The 16,146-nt window shown below is 63.5% G+C and overlaps 1 protein-coding gene across 5 annotated transcripts in view; it reads right to left on the bottom strand.

The window, feature by feature from the left end:
• Window positions 1–16,146, bottom strand: part of PTPRE (protein tyrosine phosphatase receptor type E) — a gene marked incomplete at both ends in the record, with an annotated part of 100,939 nt that overhangs the window by 14,718 nt on the left and 70,075 nt on the right. For 2 of the 5 annotated variants that reach the window (XM_084245763.1, XM_084245762.1), the window contains 7 exons: window positions 940–976; window positions 1,601–1,677; window positions 4,809–4,899; window positions 8,174–8,310; window positions 9,674–9,747; window positions 9,987–10,086; window positions 13,343–13,461. In XM_084245763.1, the coding sequence (XP_084101889.1) occupies window positions 940–976; window positions 1,601–1,677; window positions 4,809–4,899; window positions 8,174–8,310; window positions 9,674–9,747; window positions 9,987–10,086; window positions 13,343–13,461 (635 nt within the window). Of the gene's footprint in view, window positions 1–939; window positions 977–1,600; window positions 1,678–4,808; window positions 4,900–8,173; window positions 8,311–9,673; window positions 9,748–9,820; window positions 9,856–9,986; window positions 10,117–13,342; window positions 13,462–16,146 lie in introns of those variants that run through there. The other 3 variants (XM_084245765.1, XM_084245764.1, XM_084245766.1) reach the window with 3 other exon arrangements.

The raw sequence follows: 16,146 nt of genomic DNA on the forward strand, positions 1-16,146 counted from the left end.
CCCAGAAGAGCAGGGCTGGAGGGAGTCAGCGTATTTCAGCTTCCCCACCCTGTCCCGTTCTGCCACCTTCAAGCTGCCCGAGAGCTGGCACATCCCCAGGGCGCCAGAGCCGGCCTGGCATAGCTGCTGCATCCACAGCCCCGCATGACAGCCCCTATTTTTCAGGGAATCTGACTTTGAACAAGTTCCCTGGTGAGTTTGATGTACACTGAATTTGGGGATCACTGTTGCGAAGACTCTTGCCTGGGAGGGAAGGTGTCAGGACCCTGTCCATACCTAACTGGCCCAGCCCCTATTCCTGGAGGCTGGAACGGGATGGCACACTGCATGGAAAATCCCAGAAATTCCAGGTGGATTAAGGGCACGTTCCCCTGGCGCAGGCACCCGACCCCCACTCCACAAAGCACTGTGGAAGCCACAGAGAGAAACTCAAGGTCACTGGATGTGGTTATCAACACACAACCAGCCACGGCGGGCCTCGAGCGCCCTGTGTTGCAGGCAGGAGTGGAAGCAGGTGTGCGCTGTGTGCCTGCAACCTAACCTGCTGGTCACACCTGTGCTCTAGTGGCAGGTGACCCAGGTGCTCCCTAGAGGTCTGCGTTGTTCACAGGAGCGTCACATTGCAAAGCCTGCAGATTCTCAAATGCAAATGTGGGGTAACCGGCTGGTGTTGCCGAGAGGCTCACGCTGACGCAGCTGGAGGGGGGACCCCACATCCGCCCTCCCCAGCTCCGAGTCCCCAGCCTCCATGTGCTGCCTGCTACGGCGTGTTCAGGAGGTCTGCTGGGGGCACCTGCCAGGGAAATGCTTGCCCCCTCTGCAACGCCCCCCTGCGGCACCCACACACCCTGGCGAGCTCTGCAGCCTCGGCAGGAAGCAGGGTCATTCACCTTATTTTACAAAAATTTCATTCAGAAAGTCACTTAAGGCAATGCTTACCTTGAGCAGCTATGAATTTATTCTTCTCTTTGTAACCCTAGAAAAAACAAACGCAGACTTCTCAACTTCCGCAATTAGCTTTGCTGGAAGGATTTTTGCTGTTTGGTTAGGAAAGCAATGCCTATTCATCACGGGGAACTTTGAAAACACAGAAAAAATAAGTTCAGAAATTCATTTCACAGTAATGGCAAAAATAAAAGCTACTCGTATGTCCTGTCCAGGGTTTTCTGTTATGCCTTCCCTGACCTACCCACCAGCAGACTCGCGGGCGGGCATTGGTGTGACTTGTTAACATGTAGATTCTTTTATGTTATGTTTTCACAGTTTCATATTTACCAGAGATGCTCTTTTAAGATCCCATTACTAGGATTCCTCATAGTCCACTGCGTGTGACTTCCCCGCAGGTGATGGGGCTGGTCCCCTCGGGCCCTGCTCTGACAGTAGCATGAACACCGGGACCAGCACCCTGGGCCTAGCTCTGTCCTGACAGCGGATCTGGGGCTCGGCTACTGGAACGACGCGTGCTTATCTGCTGTCTGCACTTGGGGCCAAACCGCCAGGAGACGGACGCTCCTGGCCCCAGAGGAGGAAGAGGCACGTCATGACTCGCAGTCAAGACCAGCGCGTCCCGCTGGCCCAGGGACAGGCGACGCGGACTTACGTCTATGTAGGAGGCGTTGATGTAGTCAGAACAGGGGGTGCTGTCCACTTGGCTCAGGATCACCCGGGAATGGTCGTCTGCAAGAAACAGCCAGGACGCAGGATGAGGAGCCCCCTGTGCCGCTCACACCTCTGGTCGGCAGACACCCCAAGCATCCCCGTCCCCACGACAGCCCCGCCGAGGCCCTCGGCACCGGGAGGGCGGGCGGTCTGCCTCGCTGAAGAGTGTCTGGGACGGGCCTGGGCCCCGCATGGGGCCAAGTGGCGCCGAAGGGACCGATGTCGCCGAGCAGGGCAGCGGGAATCCTCGCCAGAGATGGGACAAGGCGGGGCCCTGTAGGGCGAGGCTGTCTCTGAGCCCAAGCTGGAGCCCATGTTGCCTGGTGCAGCGTCCCCGGGGCAGGACGGTGCCGCCATCCCAGGTCCAGGGACAGGTCCTGGTGCCGCTGGGACCATGGGCCTCAGGGTGTGGGGCTTGGGGCTGCGCTCCTGACCCTCCTGCTTCAGGCCCACCTCGGCTGGACAGTGAGCAGAAGCCCTGGGCGTGTGCCTCTGTACGGGCGGGTTCCGGAGCAGGGCCTAGCGGGGTGAGGGTGAGTACAGTGTGGCCGGGTGTGCTGTGAACCGCTGCATGTGAGTGTGCGCTGTGTGTGTGCCTGTGTGTGGGGGTGAGGGGCGTGTGGGCTGCGTGTGGACTGTGTCTTCTGGGCTGTGTGACTTGCCGGGAGGTTCCGTGTGGGGGCCCGTCATGGCTGCTGTGGGTGTCTGTGTGGGTGTCTGTCACTGTGGCCTTTGTGAGACCCTTTCTCCATAAAATGTCAAACATTTCATCGCTGGACTTTGTGAGCAGCGCCACGACAAAGGTATCGGGGCTGGATGATGGGCATGCATGCAGTTTTCTAATTTCACAAGAATCGGCCTTGGCATTTCCATGGGCCTAGGAGAGGCAGAGCTTGGCCCGGCCGAGACTGCTGGCCCAGCACCAACTGCCACTTGCCTGCCCAGGCCGGCTCTCCGGGACGGTAACACCATGCTGGGCATGTGCTCCAGCCGTTGCAGGCGCGTCACCCCGCATGCTGGTCCCACAGCCTGACACGAACCAGAGGGTTGCTTTGGGGTGTGGATCTGGGCAAAGACCCCGGATCACGGCTATTTGTCCCCATGGCCACCATGCATCCGGGTGGCCTGGACTTCACGGGCCAAGGCCAGATCTGTCCTGCTGCTGCGGAGACCCACCAGCATGGCAGAGGGGCCGCTCGGCGCCACACCCAAACCCACCCCATGGACTTTGCCATGAGACCCCCCAGCTCAGGGGCTGATGAGGCCGAGGCAGAAATAGCTCTGGCTGAGCATGTAAAACTAGTGGAAATAATTTGGAGCAATTAACGCTCCGAGGACAGCTATAGAAAACAGAGGGTGGAAAATAGCCTGCCGGTTAGATTTAGAATCTTGCAGCTTCCTGTCTTTTCATTCTAAAAAGTCACACTTCGACTTTCAAAGCATTATTTCCTAAAATTATCAGCTTTTGGCACTTTTCCAGAAAGGAGGCTGCTCTCTCATCACAGCTACAGAGCCTCTGCAGAAGCAAAGGTGCCACTTCAGGGACACGCAGGCCTCTCGGGGGGGTGGGGACCCCCAGCACCACCCACGGTGCCTGGACCTCCCTGCACATCTGTTTACCTGACTTCCAGCTGGAGGGAGGGTTCAGGGAGTGGGGAGCTGGCTGGAGACTTTCCTCCTGCAGGCACTACCTTCTTGGGGAGTAGCCTGGCCTGGGGAGCAGGCCCGAGGAACCCCACAATCATCCAGAATGCAGGCCAGCCTGTCTGCCTAGCACCTCCGGCTCCATCAGCCTCTCCTGCCCTTCAGCTGCGTCTCACTGGTGCCACCGGTTGGCTGTCTCCGGCCACCCTCCCCCCATGTCCCACCAATGTGGAATGCATCACATCCTGGCAAGGCCCCCAGACCCTCGTGGACCTTAGAGTTTCTCTGGTGTGATGCTCCTGTGCCTGGGGGGCGGGGGGGAGGAACTCGGGGGAGTGCGGGCAGCCTATGCTGTTCCCACCACGCCCTGCACTGCAGAAAAGACCTCTTTCCTTCCTTTTGTGGCATAAGTGAGAAAAGAGCCTGGGGAAGGTGGCCGGAGGCAGGCCCTGCTGGTGCAGGTTGACATCCCTGGGGCGGGGGGAGGGAACCTTCACGCCTGGGTCAGGGACCTGTGCAGGTAATTCCTGCACCTGGCACTGGCTCTGCTCCCGTCGACGCCCCACCTCAAGTCCTGTTAGTAATAATGGAAGGTCGCCTTTACAGAGCAAGAGCCACCAAGAGAGAACCGAGCTCGGGAACCCCGAGGACGCTGGCCTGGCCGGGTGTATTCCAGATTCAACCCTCTGCAAGCAAGGCGGGAATGGTCTCGACCCAGTGCTGAAAACCAGGGTCCACACACGCAGGGGACCCCAGCTTCTCTTACCCACAGAGCAGGTGGCCTCCATGCTAGCCCTGACAAGGCCACCAGAGCCGACCCGGACGCCCGTCCAGCACATGGGCTGGCTTCCTTGGGCGCATGGAGCCACCCCGCAAGAAGGGGCTTTCCCGGAGCTGGGGAGGCCTTGCGTTCAGGGTTCACACCTCACCTTGGTGGAGCCTCGAGGCTGCGTCCTGCATCCTGGTGGGCAAAGCCCCAGGAGGGTCCAGGCTGGGGAGGAAGCCTCACACAGTCAGCTCACATGGGGCCAGCTCCAAACTAGCAGTTTGTCTTGGCTCCAAGGCCACCCCCGGGCACAGTCCCCCCCAGTGATGCTCCTGGACTGGCCAGCCTGCTCCCTGGCCCGGCCACCTCCCTGGGCTTGCATTTCCCAGCCCACGGCCACCTTCGTCGTTGGGGTTAAAGTCGGGCTGATGCTGAGCCGCCCAACACCGCGAAAGCTCCGTTTCTCCCCTCAGGCAGGGGACTTGCTGCTGGTGGCCAAGAGCACAGGTCAAGAGCAGAGACACCAGGGCCACCAGCTGGGGTCCAGTCCTGATCCCGTCTCAGTGGCCCCACTGAGCAAAGGCCCAGCAGCCAGACCCCCCCCCAGAGCACAGGCTGGGGGCCCCATGCTGAGGCAGGCCCCCACTCGGAGCCCCTCCACGGCCACGTGCTTGGGAGCCGTAGGCCAGGCCGAGCTTTGTTGAAACGCCACCCGCCAGGCAGAGAATGAAAATCTTACTGGGAAGGATGTTGGGGTATCTGTTTTTTTCTCTGTTTTCTTCTTTGTTGGCCAGTTCGAAAGTTCCCTGTATGTGTCCAGATGGTAACGACTGGAAGAGAAGACACAGTCAGCAACAAAGGCCGGGCCCATGTCAGCTGCCCACTGTGGACAGCGCCCCGTGGGCAAACTGCCTCCCAGCCCCGCCCCTGCCTGTCCTCCTGTCTGTTCCTGCCTGTCCTCCTGTCCATCCCCCGCCTCTGCCCTCCTATCCACACCCTGCTTGGGTGCCGCGCAGGGGTGGGGAGAGTAGAAACTGGCTTTCTGCGTGCCCAGTCTGTGGGGCCAGCGAGGACAAGGCTGTGTCCCACGCTGCATGAGGGCAGAGCCTTGGCCATGGGTGGCCACCAAGCCCTGGGGGGTCCCGCACCTTTATGTACACACTGACCCGCCAGCTCAGGATCAAGAAGGGGGCGTAGACCTGGGCGTGGGGGCGCCGGGTGGGTGCTGGGGCACAGGCTGGAACCCATCCACTGTAGACTCCATGTATGTGGACCCGCGGCCCGACCCCGACCAGCACCAGGGGCTCCCACCCCCGTCTCCCTCCATCTAGATGAGGGTGTGGAGGCTCTGCTGGGACCACGGGGGTTGCTCTGTGGTGGCTGCAGCAGCTGGCCACTCTGACCCGAGGAGCTGCCCCACATGGCCCCTGCCGTGCATAGGGGAGTGGCCCTCCGCCAAGCTGTCCAGCGCTTGCTCCTGCTGTCCGTCACCTGGACTCACGTCCCTGCGCTACTTGGGCGGCCAGGAGATGAGAGCCCGGGGAGGGCGCCGCCAGCAGGCCCCAGTGGGTCCGTGGACGCAGGTGGGTGCGTGTCTGCTTAGGAAGCGGGTGGGAGGCGGGAGGGCCATGCTTGCCCGGTGGACAGCACTTCAGGGACGCTCCAGTCACGTTCCTGACCTCCCGCTCCCTGCTGGGTGGACCAGGAGCCTGAGGCTGCTCCAGCCAGCATGGGGGACAGGGCTGGCTCTGCACGGGGGCTGGGGCTCCTGGAGACTCTCCTCCTGCTTCGATGGTATGGGAGGGTGGTGCTGCGGGACAGGGGGGCAGGAGCCGAATGGCCCTCATTTGTGGGGATTTAACTGGGGGCCTGGGGATGACGTTGTTAGAGCAGCCTCTGCCCGAGTGGATGAGATGCCAGGACCTGACTTTCATGGGGTCCCGCTGGGGATGGACACAGCTCCAGGCAGACACGGGCTAAGCTGGGCACCCCGCACCTCTCTCAGGTTAGGGCAATCTAGGGGCCAGGGGGTGTCCTCATCACCCCAGCAAGGAACAGACACACGAAGGTGAGTCAGTCGCCTGTCCAGGCTGTGAGAGGCAGGGGCGGGTGCCGAGGCGGGTGGCACACCCACACCTGCAGCGCCCATGACCTGGCTCAGTCCAAGCCGTCCCCCTGGAGTCAGTGCACTGAGCTGCTGCTCCGTGGCACACAGAGATCCAGACTCCTCTGGCTGTGCTCCTTGGAGATGCATCATCCTCCCTCCTGTCTCCAGGAGAGGCGCATGGCACAGCGGGTGAGCGAGGAGAGGCCGGAGCTCGGAGGAGAGGGCGGGTGCTCCTGGAACAGGGACACGGCCACCCTTGGGGGCCAAGTCCAGGGCCCCCCAAATCTCCACCCCACTCTCCCTGGGTGCAGGGGCAGGAGGGGGGAGGAGAGCGAGGCCTTTGCTTTGGAGGCCCAATTTAAAGGGGCACCCCGGGCACTCAGGAATCAAGATGAAATAACAGGCAAATGCAACTTAGAAAATAAATGAGTGCCCCCAAAATCTGCGATGACCAAATGTCAAACTTTTAGGCAGCAGCAGATTAGGACGGCGCGGTGACCGCTGGGCTTTCCTGGGGCAGCAGGACCTTCACCTTCACCTGGACGGCTGCATCGTCCCACTATTTTTTCATGTTCCATTCAAATTTGGTCCTGAGCCCTGTGTTTGTGCCTCTTTAAAATTCACACGTGGGCCAGCGCGCCTGTTCCCTGCCCCGCCTGGGGTGGCGCAGAACCAGCTGGTTCTGACTCAGAGCGCCGAGCCCGCCCTCCCCAGCGGGCCACGGTCTCCGGGGAGAAACTCCAGCCCAAGGAGAACGGGACAGAGGGCAGAGGAAAAGGTCCGGGAGCTGTAAGCGGGAGAGTTATTTTGAAGACAGAGTCCACTTCCCTTGTGTGGCTGAGCGATTGCACAACCTGCCTGGCGCTGTCTTTCAATGTGACCTAATTTCTCAAAAAAAGGAGACACATTTCTCAAAAAAAGGAGACACATTTCTCAAAAAAAGGAAACAATTAAAAGGAAGCAAGGAGAGGCGGGCGGGGCCTGGGCTAAGAAGCAGCGTAGACGCGCCTCTGCCCACCTTTGGAGGCCCGTGTCTGGGCGAGACCCGCAGGAGTCTAGATGCGGGATTGCAGGGTTCACCTGCCCCCCGGCTGCGCCCCCGGGGTGGGGGGCGACAGGCAGTGAAGACAGGCCGGGCCCCCCCCTTCCCAGGTGGCGGAAGCGGGCGCCGGGCCGCAGCAGGGCAGGCGGTCCCCGCAGGCACCTGTGCTCTCCCGGGGCGGCGCAGCACGTGGCCGCGCGAAATGAGGAAGGTGCAAAGGGAAGCGCAGCCTCGGGCTGAACCCCGAGCAGCAGAACCCCGGCGAATAACTGCCCACCCACCCCGGCGTCCGAGCATCACCCACCCCGTCCGTCTGCCTGCCTGTCTACCTGTCTCCCTGCCCCTGTGTCTGTCTGGCCATCTGCCCATCCCGCCGCCCGCCCGCCCGTCGCAGTCACAGCTCCCAAGAGGCGGGATGGAAGGGCTGGGCCACCGCGTCACTAATCACATTTCAGATTTTTGTTCCGAGTTAAAAGAAACTGTTTGCGGCCTGGGGCACGGTTCCCTGCGGTCAATCCCTTCTCGGGTGGCCGCTGCCCTTGCTGAGTTGACGGAGGCCCTCCCGGCCCCCCGCCCCCCGCCCCCTGTGCCCCAGGCAGCAGGATGGGAGAGAGCAGGGCCCGTGCGGCGCGGACACAGCCGAGTCAAGGGTCTTCGGAGGCTGAGCGGGCGCCCAAGCCGGAGCCCCGCGGGGGCGAGGGAGGGGCACTCCTGCTCTGGGCAGGCTGGGAGAGGCTGGTTTGGGGGCTCCCGTGCTTTCAAGGAGAAAGGGCGGAGGCTGCCAGGCCCGGCCTTCACACCATGTGGGGCGCGTCCGCACAGGCCCCCCTGCAGCCTCGCTCCGCCGGCCTCTCCCGGTGACCACGAGGACGGGGCGACAGCCGTGCTCGCACCCCCTTCGGGAGAGTCACAACCGAGGCCAGGTCCTGGCCCTGGGCGCCTCGGGGCCACTCACGTTGAACTCCTCTCGGAAGCGCTTGCAGTCGTCGGCCGAGCGCACGCGGACCTCCTCCTCCAGGTGCACCGCCGGGATCGGGAAGTACTTCTTGGGCCCCGAGGGGGACCTGCTGAGTAGCATCACTCTCTGCTGCTCTGTGGGGGCCAAAAAAAGATGGGGGCCGCTTAGTCAGACGCCCGATGGGTGGCTCAGGAACCAGACCGAGGGCCCTGGAAAGACACAGCCGAGGGGCAGGCCCGGGCCGGCAGCGGCAGCCGACAGGCCCCTGGAAACACCCGTCCCTGTGGGAGATGGGCTGCCCCAGCAAGCGCCCCCGCTCCGCCCGCCCGCCCGCCTCAGCCCAGCTCCTGCTGATTCTGCCAAGGATTTGGGCAGATTCACCACCCGCTCAAGTTTCAAGGTGTGGAGCCAGAGAAGCGTGATTATAGGTTTTTAGGTGCAAGCTCGGAGTGGACTGGAAACCAAGGAGGGCAGGAGTCTCCTTTGCGCAGCCTTTGGGACAGGAGGCCCTGCCTCTCACACCACATGCGCCTCCGCCTCCGAGGGGAAGAGGAGAAGCCCGCCTGTCAGGGGCAGGGCGGGGCTGCAGCTGGGCTGCAGGCTGCAAGGGACTTGGGGCAAATGCTTCCAAGGCAGAGTGAGTGGGTGAAGACCAGAGGCTGCTGACGAGGCCAGCAGAATCACTTTGCTAGCGCGCTGGCAAAGGGCCCGTCCCCCCTCGCAGAGCTGTTCTGGAGCCTCCCAAGACCTGCCCCGAGGCCCCCTCTTCCAGGAAGCCTGCCAGCGAGTGTGACCAGTTGCCACTCAGCAGCCACACCCTCTCTTCCCCTCCACCCCCGGGTACATGCAGGGCGGGGAGGGGGCAGGAAGGCGGCACCCGGAGGCCAAATGATCGTCCAACAAGGTCATGCCCCCTCCCCAGCGCTGCCAACACATCTCCGGTGTCTCCATGAGTTCTGGGGGCTTATGGTGGGTTTTAAAGTTCCCTGTGAAGTCCCAGAGCAGTTTGCTCCCCCAGACCCCGGCACGGCTCAGCAGCCCCGCAGAGGAAGTGGCAGTGGCTGGTGTGAACCAGCATTGTGAAGGCGCCTGCCTCGCATACCTCGCACAGTCATCTCAACGTGCAGAAAGAAAAACCGTGGCCTTGTTAGGAGAGAGACAAGTCAGGGGCTGACTCCGGACCAGCGCCCCGAGCCTCTCCAGCGGGTCCCCCCTCCTAGCTCCACCCCAGAAGCGAGTGTGCGGGCCTCATGGCCAGTCTCATCCGGGGAGATCTTGGGACCCACTGAGAAACGCTACGTGACACAGCCTGTAGGGGCAGGAAGTGAACAGTCTTTCCAAAAAGCCACCAACTGAAACAGATCAAGCACCCGTTTCACCCCCGAGAGGAAACAATCCGTGCGAGGTCGCGATGGCGACATCCCAGACACCAGGGACAGAGGCAAGGCGGCCGGGGGGTGGTGGGGGGCTCGGCGCCCTCCCCCCGCAGGGTCCTACCTTGCTCTTCTAGGATCCCGTTGGGCATCTTCTTGTCGCTGGCGCTGACCACCGCTTTCCTCTGCTTCCTGAACCTTGGGGACACAGAGGGTTGGGGTCAGTGGGGCCGGCGTCCCAGGCCCGGGCCTTGGCGCGGCCGGTACCCACCAGGTGATCCGGGAGAAGCTCTTCCTGCTGCTCATGGCTGAGCCGGGAGCTGCCGGGTCCTCAGCCCGCCGCCCGCCGCCCGCCCGGGCCCACACCCCACAGCCTCGCCTCGCGGGTGCTCATTTCCTCCCGAGCCTGCCGAGGCGCGTCACCCGGACACTCCTACCTGAAGAAGTAGGCGGCCAGGAGCAGGAGGAGGAGGGACAGCAGCAGCGGCAGCAGCAGCCAGGCCAGCAGGGGCTGGGGTGAGCCAGGGCCCGGGGGACCTGGGGGGACAGAGAAGTCGCCGTCGTGATCTGGGGCAGGAGGCCAGGGGAGAGCGGGGTCTAGGCAGGAAGATTCACAACGCCAGAGGCACCCGGCAGTTTCCAAGCCAGCCCTGCCCGCAGCCCTTCTCCCTGGCACCAGGCCACCGCGGAGTCTGGGGACCCCCCCGGGGCCATCAGCCCTTCACCCCGGATGCCTGGCCCTGGACGGGCAGTCACGGGCTTGAGTGTGAGTCGGACAACAGCCGCGCGCCTCACACTAACCCAGGGCGGCGGCGCTCTGTGCCAGCCCCAGGGTGCGGCAGCGGCGGGGAGAATGCCCTCCATTCCCGTCTCAGGCCCAGGGAGCTCGCAGCCGGCTGCTGAGCTGCCCTCCCTCTGGCCACCCCTGTCTGCAGCCAGGGCTCGGGACCACGTTCCCCCAGGAGCAAGCTCTGCTTTGGGGGGCTCCGTAAGAGAGAGGCTTAGGGGTGGAGGCAGGAGGAGGGGACACAGCGGGAGAGCTGTGTTCTGGGGAGCCACGCTCCTGAGGACCCCACTGCTCCCAGCAAAGTGTGCTGGACGAGGGTCGTTCTCCGAGGCAGGAAAGCCAGGGTGAGTCCATCCTGTGCGGACGCGGCCCTAGGCCGGTGGCCATCGGCAGCCAGCCCCGGGAGAGGGCCAGCGCCCGGTCTCCCTCGAGTCCGCATCACTCGTGATGCACACACAGCCTGTCCTCCTGGCGGGACAGAGACACGCGTGACCCCCGGCCCCCGACCCCGCCGCCAACATCCAGCGTCCATGTCACCCCAGAAAGACCACCCACGAAGCAGGAAGAAGCAGCTCCCCGAGGGGCGGGAGAGGTGAGAACCCGCCTCTGTGGTGCCAGGCCCCCGAGAGGTGCCCTTAGTGAACTAGAGCTGTGATGAGCGGCCAAGGCTGCCCCAGTAGGTTCCTCCCACTCTTCAGACTCAAATTCCCTTCTCTGCCTGGGGGAGCTTGCGGCCCCCAGCTGTGCCCCAGGCCTGCTCTGTGTCCTGGGGCCTGGCGCTGACAGTGTGATAGTTTCAAGGACACGCACCAGCACCACCGTGGTCCTGAGGGGGAGCCGGAGCCCAGGTGGGGAAGGCTGGCGATTAGGCCCGTGCCCCCCACTCTGGAGGTCTGCAGAGGTGGGTGAAGTGGCCCGGGGTGCGCTTCCCAGAGTGCGTCCCCAGGGCTGAGCAGAGGGCTGGTGCACCCACGAGGACCCGGGGCTGCTGGGGAGAGTCCAACCCAAACACGAGGCGACCGGGGTGGCCCGAGGCTTCGCCCGCTCTCGGCGGCACTGGGGCATCTCCCAGCACTGTCTGCCACGCGCTCACGTCCCCAGTACCAGAGGCTGGTGAGAGATCGGGGTCACACTCCCCCAGTGGCTCTGAGCTCCGTGCACCTAGAGGTGCTGCTATTTTTGGAACCGCTCAGAGAAACCACGGGTGCTAATTATACCCTGAGCGCTGCCGCCCCGCGCGGTGGGCCCTGGGGGTTCCCCTCCGTGCTCGCACGCGCCTCCCCCTCACTCTGCTCAGCTGGATCCAGGCTGCAGCAGCTCCTGGACCCGGGAGGGCGCTCACGTCGCGCCCCCGCTCTCGCTGCTGCCCTCAGCGCCTGTCTGTGTCTGCGCCTGGGGTGTTTGGGTAGATTCCTCCGGGGAGCGGCTGCAGCCTGGGCCCGCGCGAAGCGCTGCAGTCTCCGGTCTGCGCTCACCTTGACCCCCTTCTCTAATTTCCAGACAAGTGTCTCCTCGTTGCTCGCACCTTGGGCCTGCGCGGACCATGGCGGCCATCTCCTTCCTCCAGCGGAAAGGGCCGTCACCCGCAGGACCCCGGGCCAGCGGGACCCGCTGCCCCTCCCAGCGAGCCTTGCAGAGTCTCAGCCTCGGCCCCGCTGAGTGACCCGCAGTGTGTCTCGTCCCCGCAGCAGCCGCGGGAGCTGTGGCCTTCACACTCGATCCAGGCAGGACGAGGCCGACCACTTTGTTTTCGATGAACCTGAAGGCAGCCGGGGTGCACCTAGAGGTGCACCTCGGCGAGCCCTCGGCGCCCCCTGGGAGCAAGCGCACGGCCGCTTCTTCCTGCGTGAGGGCAGGTGCTGGGGTCTGCTGGAGGACCCGCGTGGACGTGGCTAGTGCTGGCGGGGGCAGCAGAGCGCTGAGCAGACCCTCTTTCTACAAGCACGGGACATGCTGCCCTTGGGGTGGTCTGCAGGGTCCATGCTGGGACACCGCGAAGTCCAGCAGCACAGCAGGCCGGCTGCCCGGGAGGCGGCTGCACAAACGCAGGTTCAGTTGCCGGGGCTGCCGCTCGCCCCTTTCTGTGGTTCTGCATTGCCCTGGGTTTAATGCGCAGGGGGTGCTGAGGTTGTAAAGGGTGGACAGGCACCCCGAGCAGCTGTCCTAGCTGGGGCCGGGGTCGGGGGCTGGAGTTGGCACACGACAGAGACACGCTCTTCCCTCTTCTGGGGACTGTGTGTTTACAGGACGTTTGTCCAGGCTTAGGGAGTCACGGCACCAACTCTGACCACCTTGACCCAGATTGTTCTGGAGGGAAGTTGGTCGTGCCTGTCTCCCCAAGTCTCGTGATGACCAAGTGTGGTGCTTAATCTCCTGCGTCACTGGACTGGGCCAAGAGCCCCGGGCTCCCTCCCCCCTCCTCAGCGTTCAAGCCCTAACAAGGGAGACCAGAGCAACGCGCCAGGGAAGCTGCCCCTGCTTTCTTTTCCGACGAGCCCAGGCGAGGTCTATAGAACCACCGCCTCCTGCACCCCACCTGCTCTTTCCCGAGTCACCCCGACAGCCGACCGTCTCTCTTGTAAGCACTTCAGCCTGCAGCCCTAAGAGGCCGGAGAGGCCTAAAGGGGCTCACGGCTACACCGATCTGACCTACAAATACCACCAGCAACCTCTTAACTCTTCAATTGTCCCGCCCACATTCAACACCCCCACCGCTGGTGGCAGCTCGGGGCTGGTGTGAGCCGGGTTTGCACACGGGTTAGGGCTTTTAACCCTGTGCTCTCTGCCCCCGGGAGCCGTTGCCACTTTTCAGCCCGGGGGCTGCAGCCAACACTGAGCAACAGGCCGGGGCCGGGCTGCTGCCTTCGGCGTGAAAGATGGCCGGCAAACTGGGAGAGGCAGAGATTGTCTTCTCCCGCCTGACAGTCTCCACCACACCAGGGGTCCCGAGAACCCATCGGTGGCTGGGGGGGAGGGGAGTGGCAGGTGAGGAAGAAGCGGCCTTACCTGAGGTGGTGAAGGTCCAGTTGCTGTTGGCTGCGGTGGTCTCGTTGCTGTGGAGGGCCCTGGCCAGCGGGAAGCTAAAGCCCGCCAGCAGGAGCGGACAGAAGGGCTCCATGGCCAACCTGGAAGGGCAGAGACGGTGTCAGAGGGCGCTCGCCCACGCCCGGGCCGGCTGACCCCGCCAGGGGGGGCCCACAGCAGTCACAGGCGGTCCCTGGGGCCAGAAACAGGGTGGGCTGGGGAGACAGTGGGCGCTGGGTGGGGGTTTCGCCAATTTGGGCGAGGGAGGGTGAGCTTTACCACAGTGGACACCTGCGCTTGGAAAGTGACTCAGCTCTGAACAGGCCAGGTGGGCGTCCGTGAACCCCCCACAGGCCATGAAGGCTCCGGGACCGAGGTGAGGGCTGCGCTGGGCTTTGGCTCGATGGCGCCAGCTGCAGGTGCGGGGGCCCGCGGGAGCCTGCGGGGACCAGGCCCGGCCCGCGCAGCTCAGCGGCAAGCAGCTGACCTGGCCTCAGCACCGGGCGGGGAGCGGCCCTGGCTCCCGGGGCAGCAGAGGTTGCACAGAGAAGGGCCCAGGCCGGCCGGGGCACGACAAGCACTCTCTGACCTATGTGCCCAGGGACAGCTTTCCTTGAGGGAGGCGAGATGGAAATTGTTCACGTGGGCGGGTGCCCGCACCCCTGGGCACAGCTGGGCAGGAGAGAAGGACAGGCACTTCATATTTTAGAGCGTCTCCATGAAGAGCACCTGGATAAAACCGTGTCCCGCCTGGCCTGGTCCTCCGGAGTCGCTCTCCCCTGCCGGCGCCCGGTCCCTCCCGCCCCGTGCACAGCCCCTGTCCCAGGGAGCCCTGGCGCGGTCCGGGTCCCTGCGGGACAGAGCCCCACCCCAAGGACGCCTGGTCAAGTAGAGACGGAGAGGGGAAGCCTAGGCCCAGTGTAGGGGGGCGGAGGAGGCAGTTCTGGGCCAGGCCACGGCCCCTCCCGGCTTCCTGGGCCTGTGGCCCTCGGGTAGACCTGGGGCTCTCGGGAGATGCCAGGTCACGCCGGGAAGGTGATCTCGGATCCACAGGATTTTTTAAAATTCAAGGCTATTAGCTCTCAACGGATTAGGAGAAATGGTTCTTCGGCTCATTACTCTTCCTTTTAATTGGGGGAAGCAAAATAAAACCAGCTGAAGAAAGAGCGTCTGGAAACGTATTTTGAAATGACAAAGGCCCTTCCAGAGCTGCCTGCTTTGAGGTGCAAAAGGGCCCAAATGTCTGCACAAGGAGACGGAGCTCAAGTTTGTTACCACCATCGCCGCCACACGGACTCTCGGGCCGGGCCCTGGTCCTGCCTCGCCCTGGCCCGGCCCAGCTGCCACAGGGAGGCAGGGGCGGCCAGGCCTGGGCCGACACTCCCTGCGGATCCGGGAGTTCGAGGCATCCCAGGCTTGGCTTGGAGACTGCGCAACAGCCCCGAGGCCTCGCGGGGGACCCCTCTCTGCTCAGGCGGTGGCGGGGCTTGACACGGGCCTGGGCACAGGAGCATGTCCACTGGCCCGGGCACAGGTCGTGTCCACTTGCCTTCCCCTAACAACGAGGCAGCTCGTCCTCCGCGACGGGGCCGCGGCTGCCAGACGTTTATTTTCGCTTTCTCTCTTGCTGTGTCACGTCATCTCTCCTCTCGTCCGTGAGGCTTTGGGGGACTGGGCAGACGTGCAGGTGAGGCTGTGGGCAGCGGCCGGCAGGGCAGGGGCAGGGAAAGGGCCAGCGGCCCACCCCGTCTGACTGTGATGGGAGACTGGCCTGGTTTAGATTTTCCAGGCAGGAGCGAGAGCGACTCGTTGAGTGACGGCCGGTGTGGGGAGAAGGACAGAACACGCGAGGGTGCGGGGCCTGTAAGCTCAGCCGCCACCAAGATTTCACTGGCTCTTGGAAACTCAAGTTACTGGGGGTGGGGGGTGATGTGATGGGGGTTGCAGTGACGGGGGTGCAGTAACGGGGGTGCAGTGATGGGGGGTGCAGTGATGGGGTGATGTGACGGGGGTGATGTGACAGTGGGTGCAGTGACGGTGGGTACAGTGACGGGGGTGATGTGATGGGGGTTGCAGTGACGGGGGTGCAGTGACGGGGGTGCAGTGATGGGGGGTGCAGTGATGGGGGGTGATGTGACGGGGGTGATGTGACGGGGGTGATGTGACGGGGGTGATGTGACAGTGGGTGCAGTGACGGTGGGTACAGTGACGGGGGTGATGTGATGGGGGTTGCAGTGACGGGGGTGCAGTGACGCAGTTTACTCGTCTGTGGGGGGGTGAGGTCAGGTGTCGTCCGACCCCCAGGGGCTGGTGCTAAACTTGGCTCCTTGTGCAGCTGGTGGAGACGGGGTTCCCTGCACATGGGGGAACTGGGAAGGGCGGGAAGGAACCCCAAGGCACGTGTCCTGCTGGGAGTTATGCTGCTCCCGCTCCCTGCTGCTGACAGAACTCAGCAGCCACTTTTCAAAGAATTCAGAAAGTCCATGGTGTCCGGGGGAGGACACTCCCCCCTTTACAGGCCAGTGCTTCAGGACAGCCACACTGCGAAAGACCGCGGGGCACTTGGGGGTCACGCGCTGAGACTAATTCCATCAAAGAGCTTTAAAAATTCACAAGAGCAATGCAAAGCCCCGACTTCGGACGTTCTGTCCATTCTGGCTTCCGGCCGGCCCCGGAGCAGGGCCAGGCACTGGGGCCTGGGCCGGTGCAGCGAGGCCCCCAGGGACGCAGCCCAGAGCTGCCCTCTTGGTTAATCCGTTCGGGGATGATTTCAATATCCTATGCTC

Source organism: Talpa europaea (genome assembly GCF_964194135.1).
Source record: "Talpa europaea genome assembly, chromosome: 10".
Lineage (NCBI taxonomy): Eukaryota > Metazoa > Chordata > Mammalia > Eulipotyphla > Talpidae > Talpa > Talpa europaea.